Source organism: Musa acuminata, chromosome BXJ3-11, assembly GCF_036884655.1.
Source record: "Musa acuminata AAA Group cultivar baxijiao chromosome BXJ3-11, Cavendish_Baxijiao_AAA, whole genome shotgun sequence".
Taxonomy (NCBI): domain Eukaryota; kingdom Viridiplantae; phylum Streptophyta; class Magnoliopsida; order Zingiberales; family Musaceae; genus Musa; species Musa acuminata.
This window is the reverse complement of record NC_088359.1, coordinates 3,109,220-3,124,357: the sequence shown is the minus strand read 5'-3', so window position 1 is coordinate 3,124,357 and position 15,138 is coordinate 3,109,220. Positions and strand designations below refer to the sequence as shown.

The following is a 15,138-nucleotide window of genomic DNA, read 5'->3' as shown; positions in this document are numbered from 1 at the left end:
CAGGGACCATCCATCCTGCTCTTGTAATCTACCTCCCCGGTATGGGACGAAAGCCGAGGTTTGTCGTGAACCTGCAGCGCATTATAAGGAGACGTTTACTTCTACCTTACAACGCTGCTGTCGCTGAGATGTCATGTTTTCCTTTGGTGACGCGGAAGCATACCGTCACGTTATACCTGCAGTCCACCCCACACTCGCTAAGCACCTCTCATTCGCCATCGTTTTTCTATTTTCTACGGATTCCTCCACGCAGTTTTCTCCCGCACGATTCCTATCAAAAAGATTCCACAGCCTCATCGAACGCTCCCCTCAGATGGAATCCAATTGCATCCGTCGCCGTCCAAACCTTCCTCCTCCCCCCTTCCGCTCGTATGGTGCGGCCATCACCACCGCCACCAGAATCCACCACTCCAAGTCCCTCCCTATCAAACTCAACCACCGATGCTTTCCCTCCATCGCCACCCCTTCTCTCCGCTTAAACCCCGAGCCTGTCCGTCCTGCCTCTTCCCTTGCTATAGTGCCCAAGTCCGCTTCCGATCCAGATGCCGCCGCTGCCGGGGGATCCGACCTTGCCCCCGTCCCCGCCTCCGCCCGCACCTTCACCGCCTGGGACATGGGTAGCCTCTGGGTTAGCCTCGTCGTGGGAGTTCCCTCCTACTACCTCGCCGGCAGCCTCGTCGACCTCGGCATGGCCTGGTGGCAGGGCGTGGCCACCGTCGTCCTCGCCAACCTCATCGTCCTCTTCCCCCTCGTCCTCACCGGCGTCCCAGGCACCCGGCACGGCGTCCCCTTCCCGGTCCTCGCCCGCGCCGCCTTCGGCGTCCGCGGTGCCCACGTCCCCACCCTCCTCCGCGCCCTCGTCGGCTGCGGCTGGTTCGGCATCGAGACGTGGATCGGCGGCGAGGCCATCTTCCTCCTCCTCCCCTCCGCCCTCAAGCAGTCCGCCTCCGCCCTGTCCGTCGTCCCTTGGTTGGGCACCTCGCCTCTGGAGTTCTCCTGCTTCTTGATCTTTTGGCTGGCCCAAATGGGCATCATCTTACGGGGGATGGACGGCATTCGGGAGCTCGAGAAGTACTCGGCACCGATCCTCATCATCCTCTCTTCAGCCCTCCTCTGCTGGGCCTACGTCAAGGCCGGCGGCTTCGGGCGGATGCTTTCGACGCCTTGTCGGCTGTCCTCCGCAGAATTCCGGAAAATCTTCTTCCCCTCGCTCACTGCCAACATCAGCTTCTGGGCAACGGTGGCGCTCAACATCCCGGACTTCACCCGCTATGCCCGCAGCCAGAAGGACCAAATCCTCGGCCAGGCCGGCCTTCCCGTCTTCATGGGCGCCTTCACCTTCCTCGGGTTGGCGGTGACCTCCGCCACCGAGGTCATCTTCGGCCGCGTGATCTCCGACCCCATCCGGCTCCTCGGCCAGATAGGAGGCCTTTCCACGACGATCGTCGCCATCTTCGGCATCAGCCTCGCCACCATCACCACGAACATCGCCGCCAACGTGGTCGCTCCGGCGAACGCCCTCGTAAATCTCAGTCCGTCGGCTTTCACGTTCCGGAGTGGCGCTCTCTTGACTGCTTTGCTGGGCATCGCCTTCCAGCCCTGGAGGCTGCTGAGCTCGAGCGAGAGCTTCGTCTACACTTGGCTGATCGGGTACTCAGCGCTCATGGGACCAATTGGAGGGATAATTCTAGCCGATTACTACCTGGTGAAGAGAATGGAATTGGATGTCAGCGCGTTGTACTCGGAGAATCCTCGAGGCCCTTACTACTATAAGAAAGGATTCAATGTCGCAGCAATGGCGGCTCTGGTAGCGGGCATACTGCCCATACTGCCGGGATTCCTCTATAAAGTCGGCATTTTGGCAAGCACTTCGGAAGCATTTGTTGCAGCCTATAACAACGCCTGGTTTGTGAGTTTCTTCGTCTCTGGTGTCGTCTACTTCGTTCTCTCTGGTTCACAAAGGAGATTGAAGGGTGCTTAATTTGCTCGACGATTGATGCCTGCGTTAAAAGCTTTCGTTGCTCTCCGCACATAGATCAGATCAAGAAGACACGTTTTATAGAAATAGAAGACTTCAGCTTTGTCGGTGTATGTCTCCTGTTTTCTGTGTTCTTTCTGTAGGCCATAAAGATGCAGCTGAAGATATTCTTTAGGGCATGAACTGCTTATACCTACAGCTTTGAGATTTTGCTGTTACAGCTTCAAATATTGTAAAACTAAAGACGAAATCCATTGCAACAATCTAAAACATCAAATTGTAGACAAAAACAGAAATTCTAGTTATTTTCATTATTTATTATTTTTCTTTTGCATATATATAACCCTGCAAGTTTCTGTATTTGGGAGTATATACTCTTCTTTATTCATGCATCAATAAACTCAAATATAGAGTGTTGTGGTAAGCAACCTGGAGCCGTGGCCTCGGGGCCGACGCAGCTCGGTTCGGGTCCGGATGGCGGGATCCTCCCGGTGCGGCCCTCGGGTTCGCCGAGGTGGTCGGCTGCGACGGTCCGATCAGGACGAGGTCAGCCGACTCCGCCAGAGGGGGCTCCTCAGCTGGGCACACCCTCCGTCTGCAGTCCTGCACACAGGTCGGGTCGGGAGGCTCGACCCGACCCCTCTGACGATCAAGTCAGTAGATGGTGGAGGGGTAGAAAGAAGAAGAAGAATTTGAGGTGTCTCCCTGGTGTATTCTTTTCTCCGTCCCCCCTCGCTCGTTCAGAGTGCGAGGGTATTTATAGGGAGGCTTACTGTTTCCTGAGGTACCCGCTTACAGGGGGCAGGCTGGTTGCGTCTAATATTGGTTTGGCGTGGCGTGAAGAGCCGAGCCTAGGCTGTGTTCCGATCAGTTTGACCGGATGACGTCGCGTCGTCCGAGGCATGAGGCGTCATTTGACGTCAGCCGAATCTTATCATAATTACTATCCTCGTCACAGAGTATACTTGCACAGTACAGTATTGGTGTTCTTGTTTCGCCCACCCCTGCATGCTGAGAGATTGTGATCCTAGAGATTATGACTAATCAAAAGCACCTCCCAACTTTGAAAGAGTTTCTTATAACAAAATCACTGTTATTATATAAAATAAATTTAATATCAACTTGTGAAATCAATTAATTATAAATGAAAAAAAATATGTATCTCTTTCAATGTTATTCAAGATATCTTTATTCAATTCACAGAAGGCATTAATATCAATCTACAAATAGAATTAATTTTTTTTTTCTTTTTCTATCTTTTACATAACCTTTATCAAAATAAGAACTAAAAACAGACAAGAATAAATATATAATCTTATTTTGTATTATATTATCATATATATGCATCATGTCTACTTATAGGTAAGAGTATAATATTAAGATAAGAAATTATGAGAGATATATGATCTATTAATGAATCTTATTTTAAGTGGATGTTATTTCAATTTGATAATAATCATAATCAAAATCAATCAAATCTATAATATATCTTACATGATTAAATAGGATCACATAATCTAACATTCTCTTATTTGATCCTAGTAGGATATAAAAATAATATGAAATCAAAATAAACAAATAAAATTTTATTTAAAAATAATTTTATATAATTAAATATTAAAATTTTAAAAAATATTTTATACATGATTATGAATTTTAAAATAATTTAATAAATAAATATAATAATTCTTTATTAAATGTATGAGTCATCAATATTATACTCTATTTTATGTATTACAATACTTTTAATCCTTCCTAATATAGTCCAAAATAACCTCTATAATTTATCTTAGACAATCATATTATTATATTCAATTATAATATGTATGTATATATATATATATATATATATATATATATATATATATATATATATATATATATATATATATATATATATATATATATATATATATATATATATATATATATAAACATGATAGTAAAAATAAATAATTCTAAGTAACCAAAAAATATTAATAATAATATATATTTAAACATAGATAATCATATCTTTTATAAGTTGCTCATAGATCATATTTTTTAAATATTTTAAACTATAAAGCTTTAGTAAATATATCAATAATCATTAAAGTAAATATATCAATAATCATTAACACTTGTTGTTTTTATACTATTTATCTAATCATGAAGTACTTTATCTTAATATGTTTGTAACCACTAGAGTACTTGTCATTTTTTAAGAAAAAAAATATTATGATCTTATTATAAAATATTTTCAACGACATGATAATTGAGTTAACTATACCAAATCCTTAGATAAAATTTTATAGTCATAGAACTTTATTTATGGCATGAAAGTATATCATAAATTCAACTTTCATAATAATTGCTTTATACTTTTCTAGGAAATTATTCCTCAATCTAATATGAATATAAATATTAAAGTTGACTTCCTACCATGGAGGTAATTTATAAAATTAGTATTTGAATATCCTATCATATCAAGATAATCTAATCTTCTGTGAGTATATAGTCTTTTGTCCTTTATAAATATTTTACTACTTTTTTTTTTACTTTTCAATGTTTTATTTTTGGGTTACTATGTTATCTACTAACATTCCAACTACAAAGCTAATAAATATGCTCATGTATGTTAGACTTTCAACTACTTATGTATAGGAAATATTAGTTTTGATTGAGTTTTTCGTATAATAGATGTATCATTAACCGAATAAAGTTATATACTAAATTTCTATAAAATTTTATCAATATATTTTTTTTTAGTCAGTCATAGTAATTCTTAAGATCTATCCTTTAATATCTCAATATTAAAAACATAAACTACCTCATTCATATCAATCATCTTAAAATTCTTGAAAAAAAATATATTAGTTTTATGCAATAAATCAAGATATGGCAAGCAAAATATCATTCACATATAAGATCAACATAATAAATTTATTTTTATTGATCTTCAAATATATATACCGATCAATAATATTTTTCTTAAATCCAAAAATAATAATAATATCATTAAACAGATTAATTATATATTATCTTAGGAGAAAGAGTAAAATTACGTGGATACATCCAAAGTTGGATAATTTGTTACGAGTTTACGAAGTCACACCAATAATAATCAAATGTTAACTTATAAAAGGTATTTTAGATCTTTTGTTGAGATTTATTATGGGTTATTTGTTGATATTCTAGATACATAATATCCTTATTTATCTAGATTTCTCACTTTAACGAGAACTATTAAGTTTCACTGAAAGTCAGAGATGATCAAGGAAGGCATCTCATCCTACTCATCTTGATATTACTTCTTATAGGCTGATCTGGTACATATTTATGTTCAAATTAAATTCAATAGATTGATCTAGTCCTAATTCCTGTTCCGATTAAATTTCTTAATATGCTATTTGTTTGTTTTATTTCATCTTTAATGTTATTCTACGAGGAATATTTCTATTTAACATAATGAAATTTGGATCTACTGTCATGTCAGCGATCTACATCACCTGACACACCCTGTCACATCAGCATTTGACTATTGCCATGTCAACACCTGCCTATGTCAATTCAGCATGACTGCTGACACAGCAACCTGCATGGCAGCCTATCAATCTGGCTTTTTACCAACAAGATACCATGTCAGCACTGCTGATGCCACATCAGCATCAGACTGTGCCAAGTCATCTATGTATGTTGTCATTGATGACTGCTGATACAGAAGACTGCATTGTAGTCCACACCCATCTGCCATGTCAACATTGCAAGCCAGCAATGCCTACTAACACAGCAAACTGCATTGCAATCCATACTAGGTTGACACTGTCACCGGCCACATCAGCATTAACCCACTGCCATGCCATCACCCGCTGTGTACATTCAGAGGACACTGCCATGACAACACTGTTTACTGCCATGTCAGCATTGGTTACTTCCACATCAGCACTGATTGTTGCCATGTTAGTAATATTCATAGTCACATCAACGTGTCATGGCTGTTGTAAATGCTGACACAGCATGATACAATTCGGCCACATAGGATATGTGACATAGTGATGCCATGTCAGCGATGCTCACTGCCACAGCGGCATGACTGATGACACAGCAGACTACATGTTATCTAGGGGACTAATCTGGAATAGTCTAACCTCGTCACTTAGCTATAATTTGGTTAGATCAACTTTGATCTAGATTACTTGAGATTGACTTAATATGTCCTCTAGTTAGTCACAAATGGTTAAGTCTTCTCAAAACTATTTATAGTTTCGTTGATAGCAATGTAAATTATAAACATAAACTTAATAAGCTTTTAATGATAGTACGATAAAGGGTCCATGTGATTTGTCATAGTGAAAAGTCCCCACAAGTGTTTATATAACACTGTTACACTACCCTAAAGACTCATCCATCTGTCACCCAAATAGCTCATGAGTATTGTGCTAACTAACACTTCGTACCACTTTGCTGAGTTAGATAACTCTTAAAATGACTACATGAATAATATATTTTTGAATAATTTTTTCTTTATGCAATGACTATATACAACTAAAATAATCACAAAAGCGAATCAAAATGGGGTTGTTGTCTTCATTGCTCGCTCGATCCGTTGAGCTTTATGGAGTTATCATCTTGAGATACCCTCTCAATATATGCAGTTTATTGCATATGATTCCCCTTCTAGAGAATCACTACTCATCCCTTTTGGATATATCTTATAGAATAACTTTTTTCTTCGCATCTTTCCTCCTAGAAGTTTTGGAGACTATCATCCCCTTGGACTAATCTATTTTGCTGAATAAACTATGCACTATTTTCACTTCTACAAACGTAATCCTTGTCATGTTGAAGAGAAAGTTTTTATGCTTTATAGCATTGAGTCTTGGTCACCTATGATAGCCATGGATAGTCCATTTTCTATATACAAGCTCTTACATAAGTACCAAATTCTTCGAGTTTGTAATTTTTCTCACCTTCTTGAGCTTTAGACAACTATTTCAGTTGTTGAACAACCTATACCTCTTTATATGATATCATCCTTTACCAAGCACCCCACCTGCCTTAAGCACCATCAAGTTTGCCAATGTTGAGTCGTAGCTCGAACTCGATGATCTCAACCTTTGTGTATTATGTATTCCTCCAAGCTCATTTGTTCTTGTGTGATCTCTTGCCTGAATGGTTGACTATTCTTCTAAATATAAATCTCGGATGTCTAGAGTGACTCTTTTCTTTATGTTTCTATGCATGTTTCCGTCAAACGATTACACATGCTAGATGCCCTCAAAGTAGCCATGCTAAGTCTCCCACATTTCATACAAAGTATTTATAAATGTGCTTTGTCCTACTTTAACACCAACTATTATGGATTTAACTAGTTTTGCATAAGTCATGTGACAACCTTATGTGTTCGCCTGCAAATGATCAACCTCCTTAAATCTTTTGATGGTCTCTTAAGGACCTACAAAAGAGAAGACGGGTTAGAGGAAGTATTTTATTCAAGATTCCATAAGTAGACATTTCAGCAAATACTTGATAGACAATGCAAATTATAAATATAGACTTTGCAAGCTTTAAATGGTAGCCTAACAAAGGGTCTGAGATAGTTCGCTACGACCAAAAGTTCTCACAAGGATTCATATGACGCTACTATGAAATAAGACAACGAACCAGCCCTGGATACTACCCCAAAGGCTAATCCAACCATGTGCCACTCGGATAGCTCTTAGGTGATGTGCTAGCTGACACTCCACACCACTATGTAAAGTTAGAAAACTCATAAAATGACTATTTGGATAGTTTATTTTTAGATAATTTTATTTTTACGCAATGCCTATATATAACATATGTTTATAGAACTAAGACAACCACAAAACCAATCAAAATGAGGTTCTTTGCTACAAGCCCTCAATAAACAAAATAAACAAAAATATAAATATTACATCGAATACCATGTTTATATATTTGTCAAACGTGATTAAACCCAAGCCATAAATCTTGATTAAACCCAATCTCTACATATGGTCAAACGTGATCACTTGCTGATTCAACCCAAACCATACCCAACCATATCGCGAGATTGAACTCAATACTACATGGGATCAAACCTGACCACATTCTGGTTAAGCCCAATCTTTGCAGCCAATTTTGATTGGGGAGGTCCAATTGTGCATTAGCCCAAATAGCGGGCTGATAGGTTGGCACTGCAGACTGTTAGTGGGCTGATCCAAGAACAGGCCCATGAACAGTAATTTAATTGAAAAATAGATAATTAATAATATGTAAATACTTTATAATAGTATAGAAAATCATAAAAATTACATAAAATACCCAAAAAAAATGCAGAAAATTTGCAGGAATGTTAAATGATAAAATGTGATTATTGGATTACTTTGAATTCCATAATAACATAGAACTATTGATTTAGACCTATTAAAACCTATATATTGTAAATTACAATCGTATATATATCTATGGATGTATGATTTGATGTGACATGATTATATTGATTGATGTATGATGCTGAGTAGAGACACTTGTTTCCCCACTAAGTAGTAGATCAATACTGATAGGGCGATTCTCTAGGTGCTTGTAGTGCCTAAAGAATTAGAAAACTATCATACGTGATAGTTGTTTGATCTCCTTGAAAAAATTAAAGATATATCGTCAATATAATAGATGAGGCACCACTCAATTAACTATTGGGAGTGTGACATGATACCTCTCTTACGAGAGTTGAGTCATCCTAAGATATTCAGGCATTCCATTTGTTGATAATGACATGTGCATGATATTATATTTATATATATAATCCTTATGTGTGTATTGTATATTATATTATTTATAATTTAATCATCATTTATGAAGCTTTTTTATCATTTTATTATATCATTTGCTTTGGCATACCTTTTGCCTACTTAAATTACTCTACTCAGCATTATTGCTAAATATTATTATTATAAAATTTTTGAAAGGCAACAACAAGATGAACAAAACACATCCTATCAATATAAATATTATTGAGCAATCAACTTCAAACTTATTTCCTTCTTCTTAGCTTTCTATATTACAATTAAATAATTTTAAACATAGTATATAATAAGTTGGATCATTATAATTATAACTTTTAGTCATGTTATGATATCATGTCATATTATCAGTCTAAGTTATTTGTGTTGTGTTAGAGTGTGCTTGAGATGTAAGTAATAAGAGATACGTAATCTTCGAGACATGTGGGTAGTTAATAGGAACGTGTATTTGGGACATAGTTAATATGACCTACATAGGAATAGGGTCATATTTAGTTTAGACTAAAACTAATTAAACTCTTAACTTAATATCTCATGTGTCTCTCTACCCATGTAAGAGCCAAAGACTACTTGAATATCTCAATGCAGTCAAAACAGTGTATTTACCTTGTGGTCTTCTGGCTTGGGTTTTCTGACTCTTATATCGATAACGAGTTTCTGAGTATACCCTAAGTATTTTATAAATCCAATACCTAATTCATATCCGATAGATAAGATAGGATATAACTTCCATAGGCATTTTGTCGTTGATATTATTAATATATATAGCACATATTAATTGATTCGTAGCATTAATTTATTTAGAAAATTCAAATTTTAAAAATTAAAAAATCATTATTTTAACATAATATTTAGTTATTTTGACTATTAATTATAGATTTAACTATGCTGAGATATATGTTTTTAGATTTTGGGGGAATATATATATATATATATATATATATATATATATATATATATATATATATATATATATATATATATAGACACTAAATTAAATGTAAAAATTAGAGAATGCAGAGGAAAATGTATGTAATTTTGGTAGTTTTTTTTAATCGAGAAAATATTATTTTTGGAAAAATAAAAAGAAATGGAATAGACGTAATACCAAACCGGCCTTCTATCTTTTCTCAGGCAGTCGGTACAAGCCAAATCGCCCGACGCAAACGAGATCTCGATCGACAGAAGCGAGAGAGGAAGCCGATCCCAAAGTCGAGAGATGGCGTCTGCCTTCGACACCTTCAGCAACGACGGTGACGACGCCGCGGCGGCGGCCGCGGGGGGATCAGTCGCCACGCGCCCCTTCGACGACGGCTACCTCGGCTACGACCCCCGCCTCCCCTCCCAGCGCTTCGACGCCTTCTCCTCCTTCTCCCCCTCTGAAGACGTCGATCCCACCGTCGACCAACTCACCCCGTCTTCCCCTGGCTTCCCCGTTGACGTCGCCTCTGGCGCTGGCTTCGGCTTCCACCATGATGACGTCCCCGTGCACCGCCAGCACTCTGATGTCGGCGGCGGCGACAGCATCCCGGCCTCTCCTGAGGGGTATGGGTTCTCGTCGGCGGCCTCCCCCTTCACGATGCCGCAGGCCAACGGGACGGCTGCGTACGGGGTGGAGGAGAACGGCGAGATCTTTACTTCGGATGGCCCGATCCTCCCTGACCCGAGCAACATGCAACGTGAGGAGGGGTTTATCCTGCGGGAGTGGCGCCGGTGAGTGCCTTTCCTTTTAGATCCGGTCATACTGGTGATCCAATGCTTTGTATTCTTCTCTGTTGCCTCTTCAATTTGTTGAGATGTTTTATATTTCTTCTGGATATCGATAGATCGGATCTTATGTGTGCATATAACTACTGTAATGTAGCTCGTGTTGGGATTCTTTTGCAATTCTCCGGATTTCCTCTCCTTTTTAGGTCGATAGCTCAGTTTCTTTTACACATAACACAGATCTTCCAGTCTTATTTGCATCTGAAGATCATATGGTTGGGGATCTCGTGCATTCCTAGATTTAATTGATGACTTTGTTGTGCTAAGAAATATTTTCTGATCTCAGCTTCCTGTCAGCCAAGATTTAAAAGACAACTATGTACTCATCAAAAGCTTTGCACAATTATGAGATACCACAACATGGTGCATAGTCCACTCCTAGGCCTTTCGAAGTCGCGAAGAAACTCGGGATCATAGTTGTGGAGTAGTCTAGGCAATAATAGGTGGTGAATCTATCTTTAATATCCCAGGCGGTGGCCACTTAACTATGTGATAGTTCAGATGATGGACTTGAGTTAGTTGAATCTATAATTTATCTGATTAAAAAGGTTTTTGCATTTCATATTTGTATGAAAGTAGCATAACTTCACAAGTCATGATGGGTAGTTTCCTAAAAGGACAAGATGTCATTACCATCGTAGCTCAATTGATAACTTATGTATATGCTACATCCTGGATATGTCCATCCTATGTTTAGTCTAGGTACCAAGGCAACTTCCTCTTACAAGAATGTTGGGATGCAAGCCACTGTATACTATAGATATCATTTGGTATGCGACACTAAAGGACAATGACATGGCTTTTGAGTTCCTAGTTACGTGCCTTGATTTTTGTTTTCCTCATGTTTATAGGCCCTCTTGATCTTGATTTCTATAGTCAACAAGTTTTAAGAGCACTAATTCTTTTCGTTTATTAATTTTTTGTTGGAACAGTAATTTTTTTTTAATGTGTGATATAGAATATATTGCTTTAGAGTCATTGAAAGGGAGCCATGTCTATTTGCATCTTCTACAAGGAAAACTTAGGATTTGGAATAATTTTGACCGTTGAATTTTCGCTCATTTTCCTTGAACCTGGTTACCATGTGAAACCTCTTTGCCTAGTGTTCTCTAGTAATGGTGACAAGCTGATTTGTTTTACAATTTGGCTACCTTTAGGAAAAGCAAACCTAAAATTGTGATTCTTCTTTGAGAAAATATGTGCTTCATAATATTGCACATATTAGATGACATTCCAGCTTTTGTTCTTTCATATTTGGTTATCTACAATTATTATGTCATCTAAAACATTTTTTTTTGTCAACAAGGCTATCATTGGCCGAAGGTGTCAACTAACTTACTGATAAAGACCTTGATAGTTTATCACAAGGCTCTCGGCTCGAATCCCATCTTCGCCACACCTATTACCAAAAAAAAGTTGATGTTGTCTTTATTATTGTTGTCGTTGTTGTAATTATAATGTGTCATCTAACCTAGCTGATAAAGATTTTGACAATTTATCGCAAGGTCTTGGGCTCAAATCTTGTCTTCATCGCTTACCCTTTGCAAAATATAAAAAAAGAAGCTAATGCTACGTCTTTGTTATTGTTGTTGTTATAACAAGGCTGTCACCGACTTGAAGTTTACCATTAAACTTAGGTGTCTATGTACTTTCTACTTTTTTTGTTCTTTTCTTCAATGTATCCGAAGGCTGATTAGTAGACTTGCTTGTAATGTAACATAGGTTGGATAAGTCTAGAATCAAAAGTAAAAAGGCCTACTAGATGTAGATAAACATTCAATATTCATGCTATAGTCACATATGCCTTTAATTTTGTCCTGCATGCAGTATCTATCTGTACCTTAAAGGAGGCCCAAGACATTATCAATTTTGGTTAATTTTTACAAATATTTCAATGTCAAAAATATGGAGAGATTGATAAAGATATTATTCATAAACGAAGAACATGATGGTTAAAATGACGATGGGTGCCAGGAGTCTTGTGTGATCATTGGATACCTTTGCGATTAAGAGAAAAAATTTATAAGACAATTGTGAGGCCAACAATGCTTTATAGATATGAGTGTTGCGTAGATAAGAAATAATATATACAAAAAGTTTGTGTTGCTGATATGAGAATGTTGAGATGGATGTGTGGAGTTACTAGGAAAAATAGGATAAAAAATACTCTTATTCATAAACAATTAGGTATCGCTTCGACAAAGGATAAAATGAGAGAAAATCATTTAAGATGGTATGAGCATGCGCTTAGGAAATATTCGAATGTGGTATTCAAAAGAGGTGAAATGATTAATGTTAGTAGTTTAATGAGAGGTAGAGGAAGACCTAAAAACAAGGTTTGTCGTACCACAGTATATCGCTTGGTACGGGCGGTATGTACCAGCCCGATTGGGGACCAATATGGGTGGTACCTCGATACGCCCCCATATACCGTGTGTCGGTATGCTTGGTACGACTTAGTATAGCTCGGTACATACTGTATCGATAGTTGATCGGTACATACTGGATCGGTAAAGCGAATTATGCCTAAAAAGATTTTAATTGAAATTATAAATAAAATTTGAAGTACTTTAAATTTAACTAAACATATGGTTTCTTACATATCTCAATGGTGGCAAAAGATCCATATAGCGATCCCAAATAGTTGGAACTTACGGCTTGTTATTATTGTTCTTGTTGTTGTAAAGTTACATCCACATGACCATCCATGTCTCCGACAAATATTGCAGAGTTTAACAGTTGGATATATAGACTTGACACATTATCCATTCCAATACCTATGCATGGGCGTATTGGCAGTTTAGGATGCTTGACTGTGTTTTTACTTGCTCTTAAAGCAAAGATACTTCAAGATTAATTTTGAATTCTTTCTTTAAGTTCAAGATTGTTGATCCTTTTCTCCTGTTATTATTTGTTATCTGCTTTTTGACTTAGCGGCATATGCATTGACTAGTGCTTGATTAGTTGTTTCTTTCTGCACAAACTTGGAAAAGTAGGATTTTTCAAATTTGTCATGGGACCTTCACTGATTGCATACCTGTCATCCATTTGTTGACTTACTAGAACACAGCTTGTTAGTTGTTTCTTTCTTACTGCACAGTATTGGAAGACTAATCTTATAATTTTTTAATATATCTTTATGAGTTATTTACATGTAAACAGATAATCTTTAGAAAATTAATTCCTCAATAGTGTTGTATTGTTGCTGTAACTTATTTTAAAGTTCTGTTGATACAGTTTGAAATTTGTATGGTCTCTTAACATTTTATTTGTTTATTGTTCGGCTAAATCCCTACCATCTAATTGAGTACCATGCAATCCTTAGGATGCAAGTATGCCTGGAAGTGAATCCACTGTGTTTTAATATATTAAGATAGATAATTCAACATGTGTTTTTGTCACTTTTAGGTTATGGTATGATATTAAGTTCCTGGGTTATGAGGTATGACTATATGATAACTGTGACAGGTAAAACAAAGCTGACACTCCCTGTTGATAGCTTTCTTAGACCATGTTTTGGACTATAGTATGTCCATGCAACTCACCCTTTGGGGGCTTGGGATTTGTATATGGAATGAAAAATTGAAAAAAGAGGTGTTAGATGTTAAAAAGTACTTCATTGCTAGCTCTTATAACCGCTTTTGGTTTTACTGCTCAACTAAGCTTTGGATCATGTCTATTAATGTGTGCACAGACAAAATGCTATCCTTCTTGAGGAGAAGGAAAGGAAGGAAAAGGAGCGTCAAAATGAAATCATTGCTGAAGCTGAAGAATTCAAGCAAGCTTTCTATGAGAAAAGGAAATTGAATTGTGAAACAAACAAGTTGCAGAACAGAGAAAGAGAGAAGGTAAGTGATTCTGTTTGTCCCTGAAGTTGAACTATCTACTTGCGTGATTAAAAAATGTGTATATGTTCTGAAGTCTTTATCTAAGAAGTACCTTGTTTTGTTTATTGGCAGTTATATCTGGCCAACCAAGAGAAGTTCCACGCAAATGCAGATAAACAATACTGGAAAGCAATTTCTGAGCTTATTCCCCATGAAATTGCCAGCATTAAGAAGCGAGGGAAGAAAGAACAGGAGAAAAAGCCTTCAGTCGTTGTGATCCAGGGACCGAAGCCTGGAAAGCCCACTGATCTCTCAAGAATGCGCCAAATTTTGGTAAAGCTGAAGCATACTCCCCCGCCGCACATGAAACCTCCAACACCACCTACCTCTGCACCAGCCAAAGATGGTGCTGCCGCTGCAGCTGCAGGAAATAAGCCATCGTCACCTGCCAAGGATGCCAAAGCTAATGGTCCTGCAGACTCACCAAAGGTAGACATCTCTGTGACAGAAGGGCAAACGGTCAAGGCACCAGAACTAGTTAGGACTGCTTGATCCTCATTTTGCGACATATTGCACGGCATTCATCCTCAAGGCTAAAGGCTTCATACGAGTTTCAAGTACGTGCAGCAAGGAGTATTCATTTCAATCCATCATCCTTCTATTGCCTCTTCACTTCATTGGTTTTTTGCATAGTGATATTGTTTGTTGATGTTTGTCTCCTTTATGAGGTATGTGACATCCTACCCATCAGATATCTCTCAAGAACCAAGTAAAACTACAGTCA

At 37.9% G+C, this 15,138-nt stretch overlaps 2 protein-coding genes across 2 annotated transcripts; both read left to right on the top strand.

Annotated features, from left to right (window-relative positions):
* Positions 1–236: 236 nt before the first annotated feature.
* LOC135652623 (purine-uracil permease NCS1-like) lies at positions 237–2,161 on the top strand. Its single transcript, XM_065173707.1, has one exon. It carries the CDS (start codon positions 314–316, stop codon positions 1,979–1,981), a length of 1,668 nt encoding a protein of 555 aa, XP_065029779.1. The 5' UTR covers positions 237–313; the 3' UTR covers positions 1,982–2,161.
* Positions 2,162–9,878: 7,717 nt separating this feature from the next.
* On the top strand, positions 9,879–15,138 carry LOC135652624 (clathrin light chain 2-like). Its single transcript, XM_065173709.1, has 3 exons — positions 9,879–10,473; positions 14,222–14,375; positions 14,487–15,138. Exons 1-3 carry the CDS (start codon positions 9,980–9,982, stop codon positions 14,904–14,906), a joined length of 1,068 nt encoding a protein of 355 aa, XP_065029781.1. The 5' UTR covers positions 9,879–9,979; the 3' UTR covers positions 14,907–15,138.